This window comes from Zootermopsis nevadensis, unplaced genomic scaffold (assembly GCF_977971745.1).
Source record: "Zootermopsis nevadensis isolate Lab colony 2312 unplaced genomic scaffold, Znev_1.0 Znev_ptg000003l, whole genome shotgun sequence".
NCBI classification, from domain to species: Eukaryota; Metazoa; Arthropoda; class Insecta; order Blattodea; family Termopsidae; genus Zootermopsis; species Zootermopsis nevadensis.
Window position 1 is genome coordinate 15,925,049 of NW_028259135.1, and position 24,235 is coordinate 15,949,283.

Here is a 24,235-nt window from a genome sequence, read left to right on the forward strand (position 1 = left end):
TATAAACAGCTGTGAAGCTTCAATATTGGCCCGAAGGAGCACGGATTGCGAAGGAGTACTGCTTGCAGAATAATGAATTATTCCCCGAAAAATTTGTTAGTGTTCATTTGCTTAACTTTTATTACAGTCTGTAATGCAGAAGACATTTTGGGTTGTGGAGGATTTGTTAAAAGTGACTTAGATATTAATTTTTCTCAGGTAGAAGTAAAATTGTAAGTATATTCCACTTACTGATGCAATTTAATAAGGCAATTTAAATGAAGCATGCTACCGTAAACGCTGCTTGGCCCGGTAAAGGAAGTGGGGTGTTTTGGATAATAAACAGTTGTGATTAGTACTTATGTGAACTGTGAAACTAATAAAAATCAATTGTTCCTTTGGTGTGAACTGCTGGAGTTCAGTGTACAAGTCCCGCTTTTCGGGTAGGGCCGCGTCAAATATTGTGGTATAGTCGCCCTGAAGATGGCAACTGCAGTGTGTGCCGAAACGTTGGATAATTTTCAACATTTGACGTGGCTCATCCCTGAACCTTTTTGTTGTTAATTCTGAAAATCAAGATCCATAAGTACTTAAGCCGTTGAGGACAATGGTGATAAGAGATGTGGTGCACAGTTTCTTGTAATTTTGATATTTTATCATATTATATAATTGTTTGAATGTTAATTCTTTTGATGGAGTACAATTGTAACTGCCATGTGACTATATTGTTTGTTTATAAAACAAGTTTAATCAGGTTCTTACAACTTTCCATGCTGCTTCAAGCCCAAAGTAGAGCAAGTATTTATGAAACAAAGTGCAAACTGGCCACACATGATTGTGAACTCTTCCTCTGTATTATACTTAATTACCCATGTATAATTAATTTTTCACTTTAAGGTATACCAAGCAAGGAAGCTTAAAGGACCATACTGATTGTGCACCAAACAATGGCTATTATTTTCTACCACTGTATGATAAAGGAGAGTATGTCTTGAAGGTAAAATGTGTAATTCAATCTGACAAAGATTTATTACACTCAGTATTACTGCACTTCTAGAATTTATCCTTTTGCTTGTATTCTCAACATAACAAGACATTTCCATCCTTATGCTGGTAGGCAGAACCTAGTTATTTCTTAACAGAAACAATTGTGTATTAAATATTATACACAGTGGATGTGGTATTCTTCTTCTTCAATGGCTCTACAACCCAGTGTGGGTGTGCACCACCTCCTTTTGGAGGTTTCTTAGTCTTTAAGTGTGCATTTGTGAGTAGAGAGTGACCAGCCCACTGCCTGTGCACAATTTCTACTCAATCCTGATTTTGTCTGCTAGAGCCATCTAGTAGAGAATCAGGAGAGACATGGATGAGAAATGGTCACTAAATTTTGCTTATAAAACATCTTGTTCATGCTTGTAAGGTTCTTTTACATGCTGTAAATCTACGCCAGGCTTTACTTCCCCTCCGAAGGAAGTTGTGCTATTTTTTTCACCCTTAAAAATCTATCGACCTTGGCCAGGTTTGAACCCGCGAACCTCGGGTCCAGTAGCAAGCATGTTAATCACTAGTCCACCGAAGGCAACAATGGATGTGGTATATCTACCAAAAAACATGCAATTCCTGTTAACAGACATTTTACAACTGTAATTTAAAAGTATATAAGCTGCTATGATCAGATGTTATCTGGGGAGTTGGTAAGAAACTGTACAATAAAAATTGTGGAAATACACAAGAAGAATGAAGCTAAATACAAACAAGAATTAAAAATAAACTCTTGAAATCAAACCAAGAATATAAGCCAGAAACACCAATGTGTTGGACACTTTCTTTGACATAGTTATAAAACGCCTGCATTCAGGAAATGGGACAACCCATGAAAATTTGATACATGCAATATACCTACTAGGTACTACTGGAGTTGCCTGTAACTTGCATATTTCTTGTCTATTCTGAAGAATCATATCTTTGCAAGTCATGTCTCACTGAGCATGATGTAACAGTGATACTGCATCAGATTTACATTGAAAAATATGTTCTCAAACTTTTCTCTCATCACCTACTAAAAATTAAATCTTGCATTTGTTATGCCAAAAGAGTTGGGGAACATTTTTATTTTGAATAGAATGGGAAATGAGAAGCAAGTAGAATAAAAGGAGCATGACAGAACATATAGTTAAACAAAAATGCAGGATATATTTCTATCACTTAAATCTGACAGTTTTATTTAATTATGGTTATGTAACATTTTATCACTGATCCCTGTTACATGAAGTAAATATTAATTGTAAGGGATTATAACTTCCCAAACAAACTGCTGCTGATAATATCAGTAATAACAAATGACAGAGACTGAAAGTCATAATCAGATTTAAACTGGTTCTGTGTAATCTAAATTGTATATGAGGCAATCAGAAACCATAGACATCTTTGATGATTTTATCTTCAGTTTTGCCAATGGCTACAGACGTGTTTCTGCATTTGCCTGTCATTTGTGTTTGGAGGGGGGATTCATGCAGTTAGTGTTGCTCAGAGAACTAATTTTCTTCCAGATTGAGCCCCCTGCAGGATGGAGCTTTGAGCCAAAGGAAGTAATTTTGAATGTGGATGGAATCACTGATCAATGCAGCCAAGGAAAAGATATCAACTTTGTGTTTATGGGCTTTGCTATAACAGGGAAAGTAAGCACATTTTGTTCTAAATCTTCACATTAAGTACACATAGTCCTGTATGCTGGTGTGGTTGAGATTACCAATCATTGCAATCAAGAAAAATGTATGAACTTCGTGTAAGATTTGAGGTTTTCACAGCAGTGAGTCTGAAGTTTGCTGCCTTCTGGGTTGTTGCACCGTGCAGTCTGGTAGGTGTCCGCCAACGTTTCAGTAGTCATGCTGCCTCCGTCATCAGGGCAATGACAAAGGCAGCATGACCTCTGAAATGTTGGTGGACATCTACCAGACTGCACGGTGCAACAACCCAGAAGGCAGCAATCTTATAAACTTCATGTTTAAAGTAAGCACAGTTAGTTACAGACATCGACAGTTCATCAACACAGTATTCAGTCATTTGGTCCATGTAATTGTAATGAGTTAAAATAGAATTGTTGCAGTCACCACAGTCTATGAAAATATAAACTTTGTCAACTAAATGCAATGATAATCAGCCACAATGATGCATAGTAGAAATCTGACATTTCAGAGACTGTCTCAGGGACTAATGTTATGAGTGACTGGTATATGTATTACATGTAGATCTTCCAGTTTTCACTGTTCAAGTACTTAACAACAAGAGAGCAATGAATGAAGCTGACCAGTCATTCAAGCTTCACTAGACTTAATGTTGTTTAACTGGTTCATTGACTGATAGCTTGAGTTTTTATAAATAACAACAATTTTTTTGAGTTACCTTGAAATGAAATATTTTCAGGTTATCAGTGCTGGTAGTCAGGATGGACCAAAAGGGGTGAAGGTTACCTTGTTTTCTGATAATCATCAGGAATCACTTCCAATACAAGATACCTTGACATCAGAAAATGGTGACTTTCATTTCACACCCGTACTGCCAAGGAAATATTTGGTCAAAGCTTCTCACCCCACATGGAAACTCAGCAAGGATTCAGTGGTGATTCATCTTAGCAAGGAAAATGCCAACATCCCTCCCAACAGTCTGGTTGTTGTAGGTTATGATGTTTCTGGTTTGGTTACCAGTGATAAGGAACCCATCAAAGGAGTTAGTTTTGTCTTATTTCAAGCCACAGGGGTATGTAAATCATTAGTTTGCTTAAATTTTGCCTAGAACAATAACTAAACTTTTATCCCGTATTCTGCATAAAAACCCTCTAAAAGGCTGCATTTGGCCCAATTTGAAGCTTTCATTGAACTGTATGTGGGCCACCTATGGACTAGAACATATTTTTCTCTGCTTTATAAATTTCATTAGAATTTGAATTATATTTCAGTCTGCTCCAGTGACTGGCATCCAAGGTTGTGATAAGAGTCCACTTAAAGGCTTCAAGACAAGTGGACCGTCACCCTTGTGTCATGTTATCTCCAATGAAAAGGGGCAGTTCACTTTTCCTTCAATACCACCAGGCTCATATAAATTAGTTCCACATTATGAGGGACCTCACAGCATCAAATTTGATGTCAAGCCTGTTGAAATTGACTTCACAGTAGAACATGAGAGTATTAAAATTGCTACCGAGTTTGAAGTAAGTTCAACTGTTTTTATTTTTAATCCTTTTCTATTGGTTGACTCATCTGGTAAGCAGAATAATTTCACAGTAACTTCTGTTGTTGAGTTAGAAATTATTTTGAAATGTTGGGAAAAGTTCAGATTTATCATTTCAGTTGTAAATGGCATCAAATAAATTAAACATCCTGCAACAGTGAGTAAAATGTCTGCTTATGGGTAAACACAGCTTCTGTTATCTTTAGGTAGAGGGCTTCAGTGTAAGTGGGCGAGTGGTGCTGCAGGCAGGAGGGAAGGGAATTGAGGGAGCCATTGTGTTGCTTGTTGGAAAGACAAGCAGTGTGACCAAAGAAGATGGAAGCTACCATTTAGAGAACCTGCAAGCTGGTTCATATATACTGCAAGTACAAGCACGTGAGTAACTTGTTACCAGATTGTGACAAAATTCTAGATGTTCTAAAGCAGTGATGGTGATATTTCTGCAGGAATTGCATCTTTATTAATGTTAGTATTCATTTGGCTGTGCACATCAAATAAGATGTTTCTTATTCTCTTCTACACTACACCTACAGTATTTGGTCTGGGATGTTTAATGCGAGTGAATGTATAATTCATGGGTATTCAGCTGGTCAAGAATTACTTGTTGTGAAACCCAGTTACAGACTAGTACTGAGCTTTGAAAATTACTTTAGTCTCTAATACCACAAATTTACTCAACTTAGTTCCACAGAATGAAATCTTTGAGAAGCTGATAACTGCCATTACCTAGCCTGAGTCACCTGAAATTGGTCCATAACCTCACATTTTTCGATCCATTCATTTAGGCCAAAGCCCCCCAAGTGGCATTGTCTTCTCTTCTGGTTTTCCAGCCTTAACTATGGTCTGCAGCCTGTCTGTTGCTTTATTTTATTGGTATTATAAAGATATTCTGTGTAAGTTACAGTATTGCTTAGAGGTATTATTTTTATGAAATTTTACTGTTATTTATTTATTTTATTATGTCACAGTTACTGCAAAGAGCTTTTTTGTGACCAACTGTGTGTTGAAATAATTGAAAAGAAATTATTATTGCTGCTTTCAAAGATTGTGTGAGATGTTATATTACCTTTTTTCTAGGTGATATGAAATTCCCTGAAATAAATGTGAAGATATCACCAAACACTCCACAGTTGATGGATATTTTTCCAACTTCATTCAAAGTATGTGGCCATGTGGCACCTCATAAACTGAAATCAGGAAGTACTGAAAAACGACCAAGCTTTGTTGTGCTCTCAAAGGAGGGAAGCACTAGTGAACCAATAATTGTTGAAGCAGAACAAGACACTGGTGAATTTTGTGTATTTTTGGGGCCTGGTAAATACGAGGGAAGAGTGAAGGTTACAGGCCTGGAGAGGACCATGGGTTTGCAGTGAGTGCCTTACAATTTACATGTATTAGGGCAGAGTTTCCCAAACATACGTTGGCAGATAAACTTTTGTGGACACTTCAAATATTATACCCACACACACAGAATTAAAAAAAAAACTGCTGGGATGATATAAAGGACATACAGTAGAACATTACAATATTTAGACAGTATTTGGGATTCCATAATGCTTTGCTTCTAATTTTATGGGACAATAAATACTGAACCATAAACAGGGGAAGTACTTTGAGTCAGGAAACTGAAATTGGGTATTCACAACATTGTACTGTTGTTATAATGCAATATTATCTTCTTTCATAGGTTTTTCCCTGCAGTACATGTGATAGAAGTACTGGATAGTCCTATATTAACTGGCATAGAATTTTCACAGCTGAAAGTAACACTTTCAGGTCAGATATCCTGTTTGGCTGGAGGCAGTAACTGTGGTCAGATTCCTGTCCACCTGCAGGCAGTTTCAGGTGACAACAATGACGCCCATGCTCCAGTGGCTGTTGTTGTTTCAAAAGGTAAATCATACCATTTTCCTCACAGTCTAATCTCCAAACATTTTTAATGTAGCACCTTTTGAGGTATTCAGATGAAATTTTGATCATCCAGTCATGTGATGTTTGTTGAAATGTAAAGTTTTAAAAAGCGATCCATTCCGCTTCAGTTCAGCTGTGTGTGATTTGTGTGAATCATATTAAATGAATGCGTGATGGTGATGTCATCCCATTCTTCCATCTTATCACGTTATCTTGGAAGCTATGCAATGGCTTTTGATGAAGTTTGGTACTGGGAGACTTCACTCAAAGTTATAAGGCAAATTTCACTTCAATCAGTAGTTTTCCTCTGTCCCTACATGCTAAGATGGTACCTTAAATTAGACTATGTCCACATCCTTCCATATTCTTTCCAGTTCATCTTATCATTCAATACCGTATGACAGTGTTGTTAAAGAAACCATAAATCAAAAATAAATAATGAAAGCCGCTGATCATGGATTAGGAAGGGAATTTAAACTAACCATTCAACTCTAATGTTCAGTTAGAAGTTGAGTAAACATGGACTGATGGGAAATCACAACTCTTGCTTAATGTGTTGGTACTGGTTTTGTGTTCAGATGGGAGCTATATATTTGAGGAAATCTTGCCAGGAAAGTATAAGGTGTCTATAGACAAGGATGAGTGGTGTTGGGAATCATCTAGTCACACTGTGTCTGTTAGTACAGCAGAGTCTACCGTCCTGCCGTTCAAACAAGTCGGGTACACTGTCACCTTCATATCAAGCCATGAGACTGAGGTAAAATACACTAGCATATATCTAAGAAGCAGCCAAACAAATAATTGAATGATTTCTTTCCCATTTTGGCAATAATTTTCTGAAATACATAAGAAACAAAACTAAATGACTAATTGTCCCTACATACACGAAGTTCGAATAAAATATTGTTTTTTGGGTAAAGGCACATCAATCCAGACCAGAAGGCAGAGTCTCAGAGACTGTCTCTGACATGTTGGTTTTATACTGTAAATTGGTATGACTTATCACCGAAGAAGATTTGATCACTTTCAAACTATGCTCTTTCCTTTGGATGAGAAACCATATTTTACACTAGTATAAAACAGCACACAAAATTAGTTTTGTGTATTTTAATCTTAGATTTTTAGGACTGAATAGTAGTGAGCACTTCTCAAAGTCATCAAGGAATATATCTGGAAAATACTGTGGCTTCTTTCAGGTGCAGTATAAATTACTATCCTCTGATAACTCACCTACAACTGGTCGTAACTTCAGAGTGAAGAGAGGAACTGTGAAATCATGTGTTTCTCAAGCTGGAACCTATGAATTCACACCAGTTGGCTGTCACGGGTACCCACAGACATCTGTAAGATGGAACTCTATGGCTGCAGCAAATTCTTCTGTTCAACTCATGGCTGTTGCACATACCATGGGTGGGAGAGTTCTCTCAACTGAAAATGTCAAGGATATATTTATTAATGTGCTGTCAAGTGAAGATCAAAAATTAAAGGCAAGGTTAGGGTACAGCATTCACATAATTCTGAAGTTATCTAGAGATGAAGATGTTCAGATAAGAACTCCTGACTCCAACTTTCCTTCATATACATCTTTCTACACAAGAAAATCAATTGTAATTAAAAAATTATCAATTATAGAACTCTATCTGTCCATAATCTGCACTATCGTAGAGTCCCATTACCTAATAGTTTTGCATTGCTGCCATACATAACTGCATTCAGCAAAATACTGCTAGGTTTTTATAATCCTTCACATCAAATTACATATGCCTTAATGGAGTAGATCATTTCCTCCATGCATGTTACATGTCCCATCCATCTCACCCTCCTTGATTTGATCAACCCAATCATATTTGATAGATACAAATTGTATAGCTCATCATGTAATTTCTTCCAGCTACTCTTCCTGTTAGGTCTTGATATTCTCCTCAGCAGTTTGTTCAGTTCATGCTCATCCCTTAGAGTGAGAGATAGTTTGATGTTGATACAAAACAACAGGTGAAATTGTAGTTTTATGTATTTTAATATTTAGACTGTTGGATGTGATATAGGAAGATAGCAATGATTCTCCAAATTCAGTTCAACCGTAATTTCTTTGTGAATGTAATTTGAATTGTTACTGTCATTCTCACAGATTTTAATATTACCAAATTTGTAGGTTCATCATTATTTATAGTTTATTTAATGACACTTTTTCAGTAGCTCAGACTATATGTTGAATGAAAGGATGTGGAAGGAAGTAGTCATTGACTAATTTTCAGGTACTATCCTGGCATTTGCCTTGATGGACTGAGGAAAACCACGAAAAACCCAGTCAGGATAGCTGGTTTCTGGGCTGAGATTTGAATCCGGGACTTGCCAAATATGAAGCAAGAGTGTTTCGTTGTCTTTCATTTTACAGTTTTGTCCCACATTCTGGTGATGTGATCATATTCTTACCTTTTTCATTGGTTGATACAGATTTTCTTTCTTTCCATAGGCTGGGACCTTTAACTCCTGTGCCAAAATCTGATGGGATGCTAATGTATAACTTTGAATTAATGGTTATGGAGGGCGAGAGCTTGGTACTGGAGCCCACAGCGGCAGTACTGCTGTTCAATCCTCCAAGAGGCTTGTTGGTTGGTGCAAATGATTGTGTCAGCACAGCTGTGGAGTTGTATGCAGAGAAGGGACAGCTTGTGGAAGGTCAAGTCATTCCACCATCTGCTGGAATCAAGGTCACAGTCACTAAGGGATCCAGTGATGAGGTTGTAGTTGTGACTGAAACTGCTGAAGATGGAAAGTTTAAGATTGGTCCTCTGCAAGGAGGGGTGGATTACAGGTAGAAATCATGCTCACAGGGAAGGTATTCTTATTTGAATTATTCACATATATAAACTGGCCTTTTCTTCATTTTGAATACAGCAGTTTGGATTAGCTCTAAAATTGTGGACTTGTCATTTAATAAATGTCTAGTAGTGTTGATTTCTCTCATCCTCCCTGTGCCATCATCATCTAGAGAACCTGAATGAGAGTAGGGGATTTAAACTCCTGTAATTTGGGGTTGCCAATCAGAATTTAACTTTGAAGTTAACAGTGTAGTCATATGCTGCTTTGACATATGGGCAGCTGGACAGTGGCTAAGATGGTCACACATGCTCAATAAATGTTAAACAGGAACAAAGGAAGGAAATTTAAAAAAGAATTTGTTTTGCCTTTGTGAGCAGTATGGTGGGCAGACGAGAGTTTCCTGCACAAAGGAATGTGCTTCATGAGACATTATTGTCCCAACACACTGCACTGGAAATCTGAACAATATTTGCATCATGTTATATTGGATAAAATAATACATAATGCACAAAGTTATGTAGGCAGACAGACACCAAGCTATCTGGGCATGAATGTGTTAAATTTATTACCAGTATTCCTAAAAAAATATTTACAGTATGAAGAAATGCATATTTTCTCTCTTCTCATCAGTGTTACTTTTGTGTTGTCAGTTTTTCTACATTCCCTCTCCTTTCCTTTATATTAATTCTATTTATTGACTCTCCTGACTAAGTTTGTCAACGTTTTTCAGTTCCTTCAGGCAGATTCCAGCATAATGGCATGAAAGTAACAAAAAATACTTCCTTCCTTGCTAAGCATCTATGATTTCATACTCCCAGCACTACTGTTAGGTAACCTCAGAATTAGTCACCCTTGTTACATGTGTCATTATTAGTCAGACTACACAGCACAAAATATCAGAAGACAGCCACCTTCATGCTTGTCACCAAGAGAACCTGAAATCTCATCAAGCTCCTCGCACTTAATGCCATATAAACTCTTTATTTATAGTTTATTTAACAATGCTTATTCAGTAGCGCAGACTATATATGCTGAATCTTAATTACATAACCAGATAATCAATTATCTTTTATATTACTCATACTTTGTGATTGCTTTCAGGGTAAAAGCAGAAAAGGAAGGCTTTGTTCTAACAGGACCAGATACAAATGGAAATTTCAATGCCCAAAAGTTGGCTGAAGTAATTGTTGAAGTTATAGATAAAGCTGATGGCCAACCGCTGCAAGTAAGTTACTTGTATATTTCACTGAACTTGAACAAGTTCTTTCCCGTACATAGTTGTCCTCACATGATTTCTTCAAATAAAAAGACATTACAGAAAAGCATCTTTGTTTTGTTCAATAAATGCATGTCTCCATTAACAAAAAGGCATTCACTGTGCTATGAGTTCATACCGCTGTCTCGTCTCATTGTCCGTTTATCTATTTTATTGACTCTGGATAAGTTATATTCACATCAACCATTTGAAGGTCAAAAGAACTAGTATTATGTTTAATTTTGATTACTGGATTTTCATGGCATAAGTGTTGGACATCAAGCTCATTGTGTTCAATGATACCAGTTTCTGTAGATGATTGGGGTTCTGCTTTGACACCATTGTTTCCTACATCCTTTTCCTAACAGTTTTTTTACTTGGGCCAAAATCATTACAAAGGACTAGTACCTGATTTCAAGGATTACATATGGAAACACTGTATTATGTAATGAAAATGTACTATCTTGACAGGGCGTTTTATTATCACTGTCTGGTGGCGAAAGTTTCCGTCGTAACAGTCAGACAGGAGCAGATGGTAAGATGACATTCAATTCTTTAAGCCCAAGTGAATACTTCTTGCGACCTATGTTGAAGGAATATCGGTTTGAGCCTCATTCTAAGATGATTGAAGTGGAAGAAGGGGCTACTGTCAATGTGCAATTAAAGTAAGTATTATGAGGATTAAAATTAAAGCAAAACTTACTGAGCTGATGCTACAGATATACTGTTAATATCACCATCAGAATATAGTTGCAATGCTGAATGGGTTTCAGTGGACATCGAGTGGCTTATAGTGCATATGGGGTGGTGACTTCACTGAACGGTGAGCCAGAAAAAGGTGTTGTTGTAGAGGCAGTAGGACAAGACAAATGCTCCCACTTCCAGCAAGAGAGCAGCACTGAGCCAAATGGACAGTTCCGTATCCGAGGTCTGCAACCGGAGGTAAATATGTTTGTTACGTGGGTGACAACATAGAATGATGCAAAAAGACACATTTGCTAGCCTAAAATATTTTGGTTGTTGTATATGTACAGAAACAGAACCAACATTATTCAATGTTCTGAATTTGTTCTACTCTTTATTTTATTATTATTCTTATTTGTATTTCTTTCCATCTATTTTGACCCCCTGGAATAAGTTTTTTATTTTCCATTCTGTTACATTTTCATTAAAGTAAAATTATTATCTTTAATGCTAGATAATACTTTTTGTCTTACATTTCAGTGCATTTATGTTGTCCATGTGAAGAATGGCTCAGAGATCAACCGGAATATCCTACGATCAACACCAGATGGTATCCCTGTGAAGGTATGAAATTCAAGTAGAACACATAACCTAAATACATGGCTACACTGTTGTTAACAGAACAGATGTAAGAGCAATATTCTACTTCAAAAATTTCCAGAGAAAACCAAAATCAAGGAAGAAATTAGGCATATATCATCCATTTATCACATGTGGGTTATTTTGTAGCAAACTTTCTCCATATTTCTAAATATGTCTTCTCTCCCTTTGTTGCTCCAGTGGCTATTTAACATCTTGTTTGAAGCTCCAAAGGGAATCATGTTGTCATCCATGCATAACACATGTCCATACCACCCTGTCCTTTGAACACCCTTCCTTGTAGTGCAACCAATACTTATGGTGTATCACCATCATTTATCCCATAAGAAATCCAGCACCTTGAATAAATTACTGATTGGGACCTTATGAAAGTTTCTGGGGGTTTAACTGATGGACTCCAGAGTAAGAGTACTTAAGTCCCACACAAAGTCACAGTAACGCAATACATGCATGGCTTTCTCGTTAGTCTAGGCACCTACTGCAAGTTCATTCTTTACCCAGTCCCGGTATCCTTTAGTGACAGTGACCTGTTTGCAGTCCACTCACAAGTTTTAACTGGTTCCTCTTGAGCTGCAGTAGTTCACCACTTCTGTTCAGCAAGAGACTTGAGTTAAGGAGTCTTGTGTCCAGTTATGGACTTCCAGTGTTATCACAAACTAATCTGTCATCCAAGTGGTCTGGAGGATGCTGTAAAAATGTTGATCAAGTCAGTTTAAATTATAATTTTGTTTTAATTTGTTTACAGCTGCAAATAACCAGCACAGTAAAGTTTACTTAAAACATATTAACTAGCCAGTATAAACTTTTTGTGTTTTTAAGCACCATTACTTTTGGACATCCTTATACTAATGTGAAATGTCCATTTCTGTAGACTGCGTGTTTCAACTGTACTCAAGTCATTATTAGATCTATAAAATGATTATGCATAAGTTACTGCATGTTTTCATTATAAAATGCTTTGCTAAAATCTTTACTACACAGTTTTAAACTATACAGACTATAAAACTAATTATGAAACACGGTTTTCTTCTTCTTGTAGGCAGCTGATGGTGATGTAACAGGCCTGAGGCTCATTGTATTCCATCCATTACATCAAATGGATTTAACGGTACAAGTACAGGCAACAAATGCAGAACATTTACGGACACTTCGTACAAAACTTTGCCGAGAGGACGCACCCGATTCTCCAGTTCACACCATAAAACTGAACTCCCCAAGCAAAAAATCACCATCTACCATAGACACCAACATCGCAGTGCTCGTCTTCCCTTCACTTCCTGCAGATGGACAAGGATATTTCATTCAGCTTGAGTCCACTCTACCACAATCAACTCACTCATATAAAACTCATGCTGTTCATTTCAAAGCTAATGTTTCGTTTAGACTGGTTAAACTCTTGTTCAAACCAGAACTAAAGATTCTGGAGCAAGAATTAGGACATTCTTCATATCTCGCACTTCCATTGATGATAATTGGACTTGTCGTTTATTTAAATCAGCAAAAAGTATTGCCCTTTCTTAATTGGATTGCACAGTCTCTGAGCAATTCATTAACAACAGGTGTCAACAGCAGTAGAGTGACTAATCCAACTTCCGATCACAGTGCTGCGGATGCAGTTATGGTTGAACCAGTTATAAATGTAACAAAACGAAAACTGAAACCCAGGAAAACTTAAAGAGTAGCCTTTGAATTTATTAGTGTCTAAAGAATGGGACTGATTGATGTAAAATAAAAGCACTCAAGAGGCACAGCCAGTCATATCCATTGTGCATGTATCACTCCAAATTTTTCTTTCCTTTTATATTCATTACAGTGTTAGTAATGATTACAGAATACACCAATGTCAAACATTGATTTTGAGTTGGTAATAGTGTGTCAATTAACATCATACTTACTTCATAGTCAGTCATTACTTCAATGGTAATGTAAATTAGCTGTCGTATTGTATAACATACATTATTTGTATGAATGTAGAGAAATTTAAAGAATTATATGTTTTTTCTACATACTTCCTGTTACAGTATTTTGATCTTTCTAGCCTCCATCTGCCTGACAAGGATGAATGAAAAAAATTATAAGTGAAATTACAAACCAAGGTGACAATTTACATTGGATACCTTAACATGAAATGCAAGTCACTGTTGGAAGGTGCTGATATTCTCTTTCACAAACTTGGATTATTTTATTATTAAATTACCATGCAAGTAAAATACGCAAATGTTCCTGGGCTGAAATGTCAGTAGTTTATGTCATCCCATCTACACTTCAGTTTTAAAAATTATTTATTCCATTAACAATTGTTAGCATATTTTAATGTCACTTCAGACTATGTTAAAATATGCTTATTAAAACTTTTTGATGTCTTAGAAATCCACTGAAGGTAGGACAGGAACATTTAGCAACATGTTCATCTCCAATTTTAGGGTTGAACTGTGTAACACTGGATATAAAAGGTAATAAGTTATGGGAATTAACTATACATGGAAAAGCTTTTTCCTCGTGTGTGGTCCCAAAATAACAAGACTTCCAGCTTCACCTTGCGTGCAGGCTTATTGAAAATGGTGGAATTTACCTTACCTGCTTCATGCCTTGGGTAGACTATCTGTAATGTACATCATCTTCTCTGGTGTCTGCCTGTTCTATACAAGACTGCCACAATGCCTGAGCATACATATTCACCCTGAAGATGGCAACTGCCATGTTTGCCAAAACGGATAACTTTCAACATTCAACTTGGCTCATCCCCAAAAGCCAAAGCTGTACACAGTCTGCAGCTGCATTTGCCACTGCAACATGTGCACATAGCTGAACATAATCTTGAACCTTCTGGGAGACATTTGAAAACTCCATACTATAACGATTTGAGCAGTTGATGTTCAGCTGAACTAGAGATTCCCCAGGGGCTGGTCACTGTAATCACAAAAGTTCATTATAGGACCTTATTCTGATTCAGTCCAGTTCACAACTTCACCTCTTCCTTTAAGATTCATTTCAATACATCTTCCCACCTAAGCCTAGGCTTCCAAGTAGTCTTCCTTCTATTCTACCAGAATTCTGAACATGTGTCTTTCCTCTCCCATGCATGCTACATGTTCCACCCAATTTATCCTCCTTGATTTAATGGCTTTTAAGTAAAAAGTACATCATCATGAAGTTTCTCATAATTTTGTCTATTTCCCTGCCATGTCATTCTTGGGTCAAAGTTTTCTCACCAAACACTATCAATCTTCCCTCACAACCCAGCAGGTAAAATGGTAAATAAACAACACTATTTAAAATGTCACAGTAAATATTTTACCAATTCACAAACACAATACAAGTATATTCTGATCACTGATGATTCTGATAACTAAGGTGGTGATATGATTATGACAACAAGACAGTGAGAATGAAATGACATTTTCCGCATTGGACCCCTGATATGCAAAATTAAATGTTCTGTGTCCAATGCTTAGTATATATATAAAAAAAACATGCGCACACGCATACACACACACATACAAGTGCAATAATAAATACTAACTCTATACTTTTCATTCCCATAAAGATATATATGGTGGAATGTTACTTCTTGGGAAGCACTTTGGTAACAAATGGTAATCATGGTAAACTTACAATCATCAAGAACAATAATAGTAATAATAATAATCACAATAATAATACATTGTAAATTGGGATGTCATTCTTTTTCTTAATAATTATACAATGCTATGTATCTGGGAAGCCATCGATTTTAATAATAAAACACATTTTTTAAGTCTATTGTGGTACTTTGCGAGTATGTCTTAGTTCCCAGTTTCTACCTAGGAACTTGTTCAAACAATGTATTGTACTGGGTAGTTTTACATGAGGAAAACAATGTGATATCGATGATAACGATGTCAAGTGTTTGGCAACACTTGCACTGTACTGCATTTCACAGTATGTTATGTTACAATGTTTATGCTTGTGAAACCCCAGCCACCTACAGTAATCACAACTTAGTCACCATCACATCATAACAACCATATTATAGAACACATGCTGCTCTGAGAAGAAAACAGTTAATTGTTATTATTGTTGCTGTGAACTGAAGGAACACTGAAGTATAAAATCCCAGAGTTCAAACCACTTGTCTGTAGCCCAATCTGATCTATAATAATGAGATCAGATTTAAAATAGATCTTGACTATTTACTGTTAAAATTACTTACAAAGTGTGCAACATTAGCTTATGGGAAAAACATGCAGCAGAAAGAGTTTAAACAAAATAAGAAAAATTAATTTTGTGAGATGGTTCTGATTGACTGGTTGTAAGAAAAAGTATGGGTGTAAAAATGGAAAAAATAAAGTGTTGCAGTAATGCACTCATTTTTATCATCTGCGCCCAAGACAGTTGTTCCACTCGCCCTGTCCTAGTTACACCTCTAACCTCTGAAACATCTCAAACTAAATTTTGACTAAAAACATGTTGTCAGACACTGTTTTGAGATTAAGAAGCTTCTGTATAGCAAATGAAACAAAGTCTGCATGTTAAAAGTCTGTTAATGATTTCTGTAATACTTCTTTTGTGTTAACACGTAAGGTACCAATAATATTATAGTATATGGCCATGCCCGTTATCAACGCACAGCCAGTTCTCTATTTAGCTTGGTGTCCAATGCAGTGACATTCTCAGAGGTTATAATGAATGAAAAGAGCCACTGATCTGAGTCAGCGTTCATGAAATAGCTACTCAAATGATAAAAGTGGTTATGTCATTGCAGGAGATTTTATGTAGAACAAACAAATAAAAGATGTGTTGTAATGCCTCCTCTTTCTTAGACTTAAAGAGGTTAATTTACATTTTATGGCATAAAAACCATCCCAGGTAGTAAAGTGCTTGGTACAGAAGTAGAATTTCCAGACATGTGAATAATGGTGAATGTATTGGTAAACAGGCATTAATTACAAAGACATACCCACGATGTCAGAAAATTCAGTCACAGTTCATGAATGAAAACAACAGCCCTCGATATTTGTAGTTCTCTCTGCAGTTAAGGCAACAGACAATATATTATTTACTGAAATACCAGCATCCTTTAGTCCACTCAACTTTCTCCCCATGTAGAGTTTTTTTATCTCAGTATATGAGCAATTAGTGAGCCAACTAACAAAGACTCATTCCTCTTCAGTTACTACATACAATCAACAAACCTGCCTGCTAAGAACACAGATATTATTGACATAGCAACATGGCTTCACAAGCATCCTGTATAGGGTGTTTCATAAATAAGGAACAAACATTGCAGTTCTTGTTAACAACCTAAAATTGAGGCAGCTTTGAACATTTTAATGTGTTCAGGAAGGCTTTAAACCTTAGACTCAAGTACTTTTCAGTCACAAATATTAAAAAAGTTACTGTAAATGTTTAATCAAACACCAAGAGTAAAAATAGTAGCCTGGGCTGTCACATTGTCACGGTATCCTCGGTTACCATTAAAAACATTTACAGCATATGTCCAATTTTATTTCATGGAACAGAACTTGCAGCTCATAACTCACACAGTCCTTATATTTGCAATGGGAGAAATGGAAAATGAATAGCATTTCAGAACTTCTGTTTTGATAGTTTTACATTTAACATATTTGCTGTGAGCCTTACGGACACAATGACATACATGGTGAACATGAACGATGAATGAGGAACGATTTTGTGGTAGATGACATGGAATGTTGTCAACATTAGTTTGGAGAGAGAGATCTACGTAAGTATAACCATACTCAGGACAGACGACCCCATGATTTGACTCTAGGACCTTCCAAATGTAAATCATGTGTTACCACATACTCTGTGAAAGTTATTATAGTTACAAGAGCAGAAATAATGACACACATTACATTTACAAGAACAATATGATTTTTCATTACTTGTGTAGATAAACACAATAGCAGACATATTTTAGAAGAATTACAAGTTTTTCAAGTGGAAATTTAAAGATTTTTAAACAATGACTGAAATTTTATTTAAGAGGAAAAATGCATGAACATGCATGAAGCACCTGTATATTGTCAATATCACCAAATTTATAATGAGGCTATGCTTGCATTTAGTTTGCCACTGCATACAAATATGATGAAATAATGATGGGAATCACGAACCGGTATGAATTAGTTAATTATCACGAGTCTCTCAGTATTTACTTGCAAAATGTGAGAATTCCATAAAAAGCTCAATAACAGCTGTTTTGTGGGATTTTTTGAAACTGCAGTCTCTTGAATATTAGCAGAAGTGCTAACCATTTAGCTGTGACATTTTGTACTACTGGATGCTACCAGAATCAGCTGAATCAAGTCCACACCATCAAACCATATTTCTGTAATAGCAATTTTTATTTTATCCTAAATCTATGTATGGTCTCCTAACTGACTTCTTCCTTGTATTTTCTTACTAAAATATTCTATGCATTACTCAACTTTGCCGTCATTGTAAAGGGTTCCAGATGTTGCAGGAAACAATTTAGCAACATACCATGGTTTCATTCCTTTTCAAACTTCACATTTTTTTATGCTACTAGCTTATTCACATATTTTTGCTGTTTCCAACCATTTAGAAGATATAAGTAACAAACGGTAACTTTATTAACAGTGTTCTCACGTGTCACTTAAAGTATGTATATGTATTTCCAATGTTATTTAAGTTTAAAAGTGTGCAATGACAGTAAAAGGACAATTTTGAAAAAGTGGCAACATGTATACATCACAATAAACAGACTTTAATCTGTTTGAGGGGTCCCAGTTTCTCTCCCTTTGCATAGGAATGTGTAGTAGTGTCTGTTCCTTCAATACAAAATGCCCAGTACAAAGAGAAAATAGAAATCAGAATGGATATGGCTTGTATATCAACACTGCACTCCTTTTGTGATAAAAATCACATTGTACTTGGCCACCATTCAAGATCAACTCTGTCTAATGCAGTGAATACAAAGAGCCAACTTTTCTCAATGCAACAACAAATTTAACTGAGAAAACAACTAATAAATTTCCCAGTATCAGTCTGCATGTCTTAACTGTATCCAGCAATTCTTGCTTCACACTTTGTGACATACAACTGGCCAGAAAGAGCTTCAGCTAATCTGACCAAAACATTCTCAACATAAAACAGATTAATGTTTTACCGACCATTTGCAGTCAACTTCTTACATCAAACAATCCTTTGTGTAGCATCTTGGAAGACACACACCTTCACAGAAGTTGGTTTGAGGTTTCTATAATCACATCCTGAGAAAGACAGGAAGGTGCCATCTCCAACAGTTAAAAAGAGAGAGGAAAAGCATTATGAAAGCTGGAAATCTGTCACAGAATTCATGTCGCTGATTCTAGTTCAGCAGTTCTTACGGTCGAGAACTACAAGGCACTTTTCTCTCTCCCTTCCAACTGCACAAAATGGCTGCAAACACCAACATTGTTTTATTTGAAATATTTCACAAACAAGTGGTTACTGTACCACAATGAAGTTCACTAACAGTCCTACAACCAAAACCAATGATCTGAAAATAAGATGCCATGGGAGGCACTGGACATATCAAAACTTGAGCCTACTTAAAACATTTTGAAATCACCACAACAACTGCCAAGGAGCTAAATTCCATACACAGAATCTAAAAATTGAAGTTCAGGAAAGGAAGAGAGTGAACAAATGCAGCATTTACACTCCAAAAAATATCCGAAATGCAAATAAAACCAAAACCTACTAATTACTGACTATGAGAAAACCTCAGATAATCTGAATCCAGATATAATTTTGTCAGTACAAGAAAATTACAGCATAATACATTTTAATCCACACAGAAGGTATATAAATTCTAAAGGTATAGTAGTCAGTTATGCATTTTAAGTTTCAATAAAGTGGACATAGGAATAAAGTAATCCATACTGCTGAAAGAAACAAATTTGAAAGTGTAAACTATTTAGAAGCTTATATGACTGAAAAATCGATATACAATTTCATTACATGCATGGTCTATAGCATGCACTGCTTTGGGCCACATGACCGCTCAAATTACAGGCTCCAGTCCTGCTTCAGGAATGGACATTTGTTTGCTTTTCTTGCGTTTTCCTTTAATGATCTGATCCATTACCTAAAGTCTAGTAGCATTTTCTCAATAAAGTTTTACAAACTCCCTGACAAAGGAGTCCTAGACTTGAGTTGGGCTGTTGCAGCAGCAACAGATGATGATGATTATTAGGGTGAGGGTGGTGACGGCAGTGATGATGATGACAATGATGGCAGCAGAGAACTGCAATACCAACCAAACCCACAGACTACTCATGCCTGAACCCTGAAATCCAGCATCTCACCTTCCAACAGGACCCTGAAACAAAGCTGGTGTATGCAGCCATCAAATACCCCTACTGAAGGGTGACTCTTCTTGAGTTGACGGAACCCAAGATGGATCTTGCTCATTTAGAAGAGCAAGAATGAGACTCGCGTGCGCCGTGCATCTCCCTTGGCCCGCCGGGCCATCCCAAACTGTCAGATGGATGGGTCGGTTCCTGACCCGCTGCCCAGCTTTCCACCCTCGCCACCAGGTCCTACTCCACTTCCATCCTCCTCTCTAAACGGGGAACCAGAGACCCCACTGCGAGATGACAGTCCGCGGAAGTCAAGGTTATACTGCAGGAGCAATATGAAATAGTTTTAGATCCAAGAATAATAATGAAACAGATCTTAAAATAAAACACAGTGAAGATAATTATAATTACCTGTTCAATAAGCCTGTTCTCAATATTTTATCAAGTTTTTCAAAACAGTGCATCATAAAAAACATGTACCTCAACTTTCATTACAAACATATTTCAATTTGACATACATTTAATTAAAAACACAAGAAAGTTCATATTATTCCATTAAAGAAAGCTGGATTTCCTTTGAACCAATGTTTGACACACTTACTATATATAGGAACATTTTGACCTTCAAAAAAAAACCACTGCCAGACCCCAAATATAAACTAAATGCAGCAGGTATTGGAAGGACATGGTACCAACAGTTCAATATATTAATGCCATTGTGTTGTGTGATTATGGCCAATTTTAAGATACTGTCACTTACTTTGGTGGCACATGTGAAACATGTTGTCACCACTTTGGAAATGACATCCATAAGGCCCTTAGTCTCCTGAATTACACTGTCCACCTTGGTGAAGGTGGCAGCTTTACCGACCGTGGGGTTCTTCACTGTGAACTGCAGCTGTTGCACGTAAGTAGGAACACGGTCCAGGTTCTCCAGTAACTCCTTTTTATGTATGCCTCCAGGAACCTGAACATGAACATCAACCAAACTTTCAGATATATCAACAGAGAAATGCCATACATCAATGAAATGGTGTCATAAACCTACTTTTAAATTCAGAAGGCGCAAAAACTCACAGGGTTTAAATTACCATAAAGCTACACCTCCTACACAAAGTTGTATTAACTGTGTTGTGGCTTTGTGCTTTACACATAAGTCAGGTTTATTACCAGGACTGACTTACAACTGACCTTTTCACGTAAGACAGGTTTGCTATCAGGACTGATTGAACTGATCTTTCTTGAGCAGTTTATAGACATACAACTGCTCAAGATATTGTTTTTATGAAACCCACAATACATTACCATGTGCATAAAAGCCACATCTGGAACCATTCTAATCCAGTCTATATCTTTACACTCTATTTTTCTAGGGTTTATCTTAATATTACCCACATAATTATGGTCTGGGTGTCCCAAGTGGTCTGTTTTATACAATTTATATCATAAATAATGGACCTCAAGCAGTAACACATAAATGGATCTCTCTGTAAATGAAAGAGTTGCCATACCTGGTATGAGAATTGGCGCACCACTTTGTACAGCCTGTTTGCCTCCTCCGCAAAGTACTCTGCCTGAGTGAAAAGGTCCTGCGTTGTCTTCAGAGCACCTTCCCCCCTTGTGAACTGGTACATGGAGAAGGCCATACTGCTCATGTTTTTGGCTCTTTTCACAATGTCATTGTTCTCCTCCACAGCAGTACCGCCCGCACCACTCTCCTGCCACTTGTCTGTCTCTGCATCCATCTCTGATGTAATCAGCTTCATTTCAAGGCCAGCTTTAGCAATTTTAGCTTGTTCCTGTTAACACGAAGTAATTTCACGTTAGTGTCCAACACACTGTCATGGAGATTTTCATCACATAGAGGCCCATACAGTAAAATCTTATCATAAAAAAGGGAAAATAATAGGACTCGCATGACAACTTCATCTGTATATGTGATGATAATTAAAATTAAAAAGGGGAATTGAGGTGGGCAGATGGAAAACAGATAAGAAAATAATAATTATCCACAATCACTTAATTTTGCAAATAATAATTAGCCAGAATTACAATAATTCTCGTGTTTAATTATTACCTCAGAATCTAATCGTGCAGGCTTCAAGGGTTTACTGGTTGTCCCATGTTTCTGTAACAGATAATACAATTTAAACCATATAGCCACATAATAATATCATAATTGTACACTACCAAAAACAGCATGCTCTTACAGACCCTCTGCAACAAGTGATGAGGGTAAGAACTTCTGTCTTGTGTAAATTTATGCAGACAACTTGAAACAATGCATTCTGAACATAAGCCATGCACTAGCATGCCAATAAATCTTTAAACTGATAGGTGAAGTCTGGCTGATTAATATTAAAAAGAGGAAAGAAAAATGTTAATATATGTAGAAAGACAAAGGTGAGTTCAGAATTGGTGTAAATTTATTTTTGAGACTGAGTGTTAAATATAGGAACTGCACTACTATCAACTAACTCTCTGATAGCCAAACCTTGAGAATTAACACTGCCAATACCAAAACACAGCATTGTACACAACCTTGAGCCAGTTCCATTAACTTTCCATGGTTACAACCTGTTTCCCTAAGATCAGTATTCACATTCTTTGTCTTCCAAGTGGTTGCTTTTCAAGCACTTTTCCCATCAAAATTTTGAATGTATTCCTTACCTCCCCAATCCTATCGAAAAGCCTCCTAGATTTCAATATCCTAACAATATTAGGCAACTTGTATAAATCACACAATTCCTTGTTATGAAAAATTAAAATAAAAATCACTTCATTTTTTTAAGACACTTTGTTTCTAGAAATTTGCAACTCCCCCCCCCACCCCAAAGTAAATTTCAAAACCATACAAAAGAATGGCAAAATTAATGTTTTATATACACATCCCTATCTTCGATGTTATGGTAATTGAACATGTACATACAATGTAAGATCAGAGGTGTTCAGTGTTGAAAATGTAGATTGTGACACCATGTATGAAGCAACATGGCGTCACAGTTCATATGACCACAATATACATTTACATTACACAAAACAATAAATTTTATTGCAACAGGCAAGAGAAGACTTACCCCTGGCCTAGGAAGGGACATGTACACTTGCTTGTTGTCATCCATCGATCGATTGCAAAGATCAACCACATCTTTGGTGACAGCCGTCACATCAGACATCAGTGCGTCCCACATATCGGCGAAAACTGCCAACAGAACACTGGGGAAAGGGTATTCATGCTCTTAAATCCCTACCTCCCTCCTACACCCATTCCCGACACAGGTCAAGCATCATCATAAATCAAAGAAAATAGGATGCTGACATGTTTTCAACTGAACACAAAATACACTTACTTTTTCAAATCCTTTTATCTGTCACATTAAAATTTCTATCTTTTTTACCTAGTAAGTTCATGACATACAATGGGCGTAAGTTACTTTTTGCCATTAAACACTGCAGGTACATATTATGTTGAATTACAACAAAGAACAGGTTAAAATACCTTAAAAGCATTAAATTAATTTTTAATTAAGCAATTTTCATCTTATATGTGAGGAACTGAGCCACGCACCTGGCTCATCTAAAGATTCTTGGTAATAGCAAATAATTTCACACTTAATCAGAATCAGTACTTGGTTTCATGTGAGCCACACATCAGATAGGCCAAGCCAATATGAAATTTCCATTACCTTCCACATTTTCCTTGGCAATTTTTGAGGTAGGGTGAATAGAAAGCGTATGTGCTGCAGTCACAACCTGTGGACCATAAATCCTGAGGTTGATTTCCGCATATTTTGCCGATACTTGGAGCATGTCCGTGGAAGCCGTATGTCGCAACAGTTTGCACACCTAAAACAGAACGTGCCAAAAGACAATGCTAGTACTTAAATATTTTATTTTAACGGCCTCTTCATCTCTGGATAACCCCCATATGATCAAAAGGGAAGACATAAGACCCTAAGCCAAAGTTCATCTTCTGTTACTGCGGCTACAGATACAAATCTGATAAACAACCCTCCCTTCTCCAAATATAAAGTCATTACAAACTTAGGTTCCTTTCCCACGTAACTTACCTCTAATATGTGTTCTATGTATTCATGGAACTTGTCAGCACATTCCATCAAACGGTCAGTGTCAGATGCTAACGCTACGTTTCGAATGACATTCACCATGTCACGCCCAACATTCACAACAGAGGTCAGGTCTGCAGCTTGTGCCATTGTAGTAGCCTGCAGCTGGTGCCTGAGGTCCCTTGTTGACTGTAGAAGTGCAACAACTGCCTCCTCCATCTCATGGGTTGGCGAACTGCCCTCTGTTTGTTCCTGCATGAATTGTTTATTTGATGACACTTTCTCAACCACAAAAATTATATAGCATTGAATGGAAG

The 24,235-nt window shown here is 36.8% G+C and overlaps 2 protein-coding genes and 1 long non-coding RNA gene across 7 annotated transcripts in view; 1 reads left to right on the forward strand and 2 right to left on the reverse strand.

Moving 5' to 3' along the window:
* On the forward strand, positions 1–15,889 carry LOC110827896 (BOS complex subunit NOMO1). Of its 3 annotated transcripts, none has more exons than XM_022060034.2 (16): positions 1–212; positions 877–976; positions 2,529–2,657; positions 3,403–3,735; positions 3,935–4,186; positions 4,413–4,581; positions 5,284–5,575; positions 5,894–6,099; positions 6,696–6,874; positions 7,314–7,609; positions 8,591–8,932; positions 10,042–10,165; positions 10,667–10,860; positions 10,969–11,137; positions 11,420–11,503; positions 12,579–15,889. In XM_022060034.2, the coding sequence occupies exons 1-16, from the start codon at positions 73–75 to the stop codon at positions 13,212–13,214; spliced, it is 3,645 nt and encodes a 1,214-aa protein (XP_021915726.2). In that variant the 5' UTR covers positions 1–72; the 3' UTR covers positions 13,215–15,889. The 3 variants fall into 3 exon arrangements, with proteins under 3 accessions (XP_021915726.2, XP_021915727.2, XP_021915728.2); XM_022060035.2 differs by having other exon boundaries at positions 1–95; XM_022060036.2 differs by having other exon boundaries at positions 63–198.
* On the reverse strand, positions 6,893–8,691 carry LOC147875006 (uncharacterized). The gene is made up of 2 exons (XR_015533615.1): positions 8,551–8,691; positions 6,893–7,545 (listed from the first exon to the last, which is right to left on the reverse strand). It is a non-coding gene; the product is annotated as an uncharacterized LOC147875006 (long non-coding RNA).
* Positions 14,811–24,235, reverse strand: part of alpha-Catr (alpha-catenin related) — a 19,428-nt gene continuing 10,003 nt past the window's right edge. For all 3 annotated transcript variants that reach the window (XM_022060037.2, XM_022060038.2, XM_022060040.2), the window contains exons 7-13: positions 23,922–24,170; positions 23,538–23,697; positions 22,929–23,053; positions 21,929–21,979; positions 21,363–21,650; positions 20,612–20,818; positions 14,811–20,173 (exon numbers count right to left, since the gene is read on the reverse strand). In XM_022060037.2, coding sequence (XP_021915729.1) covers positions 20,033–20,173; positions 20,612–20,818; positions 21,363–21,650; positions 21,929–21,979; positions 22,929–23,053; positions 23,538–23,697; positions 23,922–24,170 — 1,221 coding nt within the window. In that variant the 3' untranslated portion in view covers positions 14,811–20,032. The remainder of the gene's footprint in view (positions 20,174–20,611; positions 20,819–21,362; positions 21,651–21,928; positions 21,980–22,928; positions 23,054–23,537; positions 23,698–23,921; positions 24,171–24,235) is intronic.

Coding starts and splice junctions, on each gene's coding strand:
- LOC110827896 (XM_022060034.2), top strand. CDS start 73: ATGAATTATTCCCCGAAAAATTTGTTAGTGTTCATTTGCTTAACTTTT. Junction 977..2,528: donor AAGGAGAGTATGTCTTGAAG/GTAAAATGTGTA, acceptor ATTTTCTTCCAG/ATTGAGCCCCCTGCAGGATG. Junction 6,875..7,313: donor TATCAAGCCATGAGACTGAG/GTAAAATACACT, acceptor GGCTTCTTTCAG/GTGCAGTATAAATTACTATC.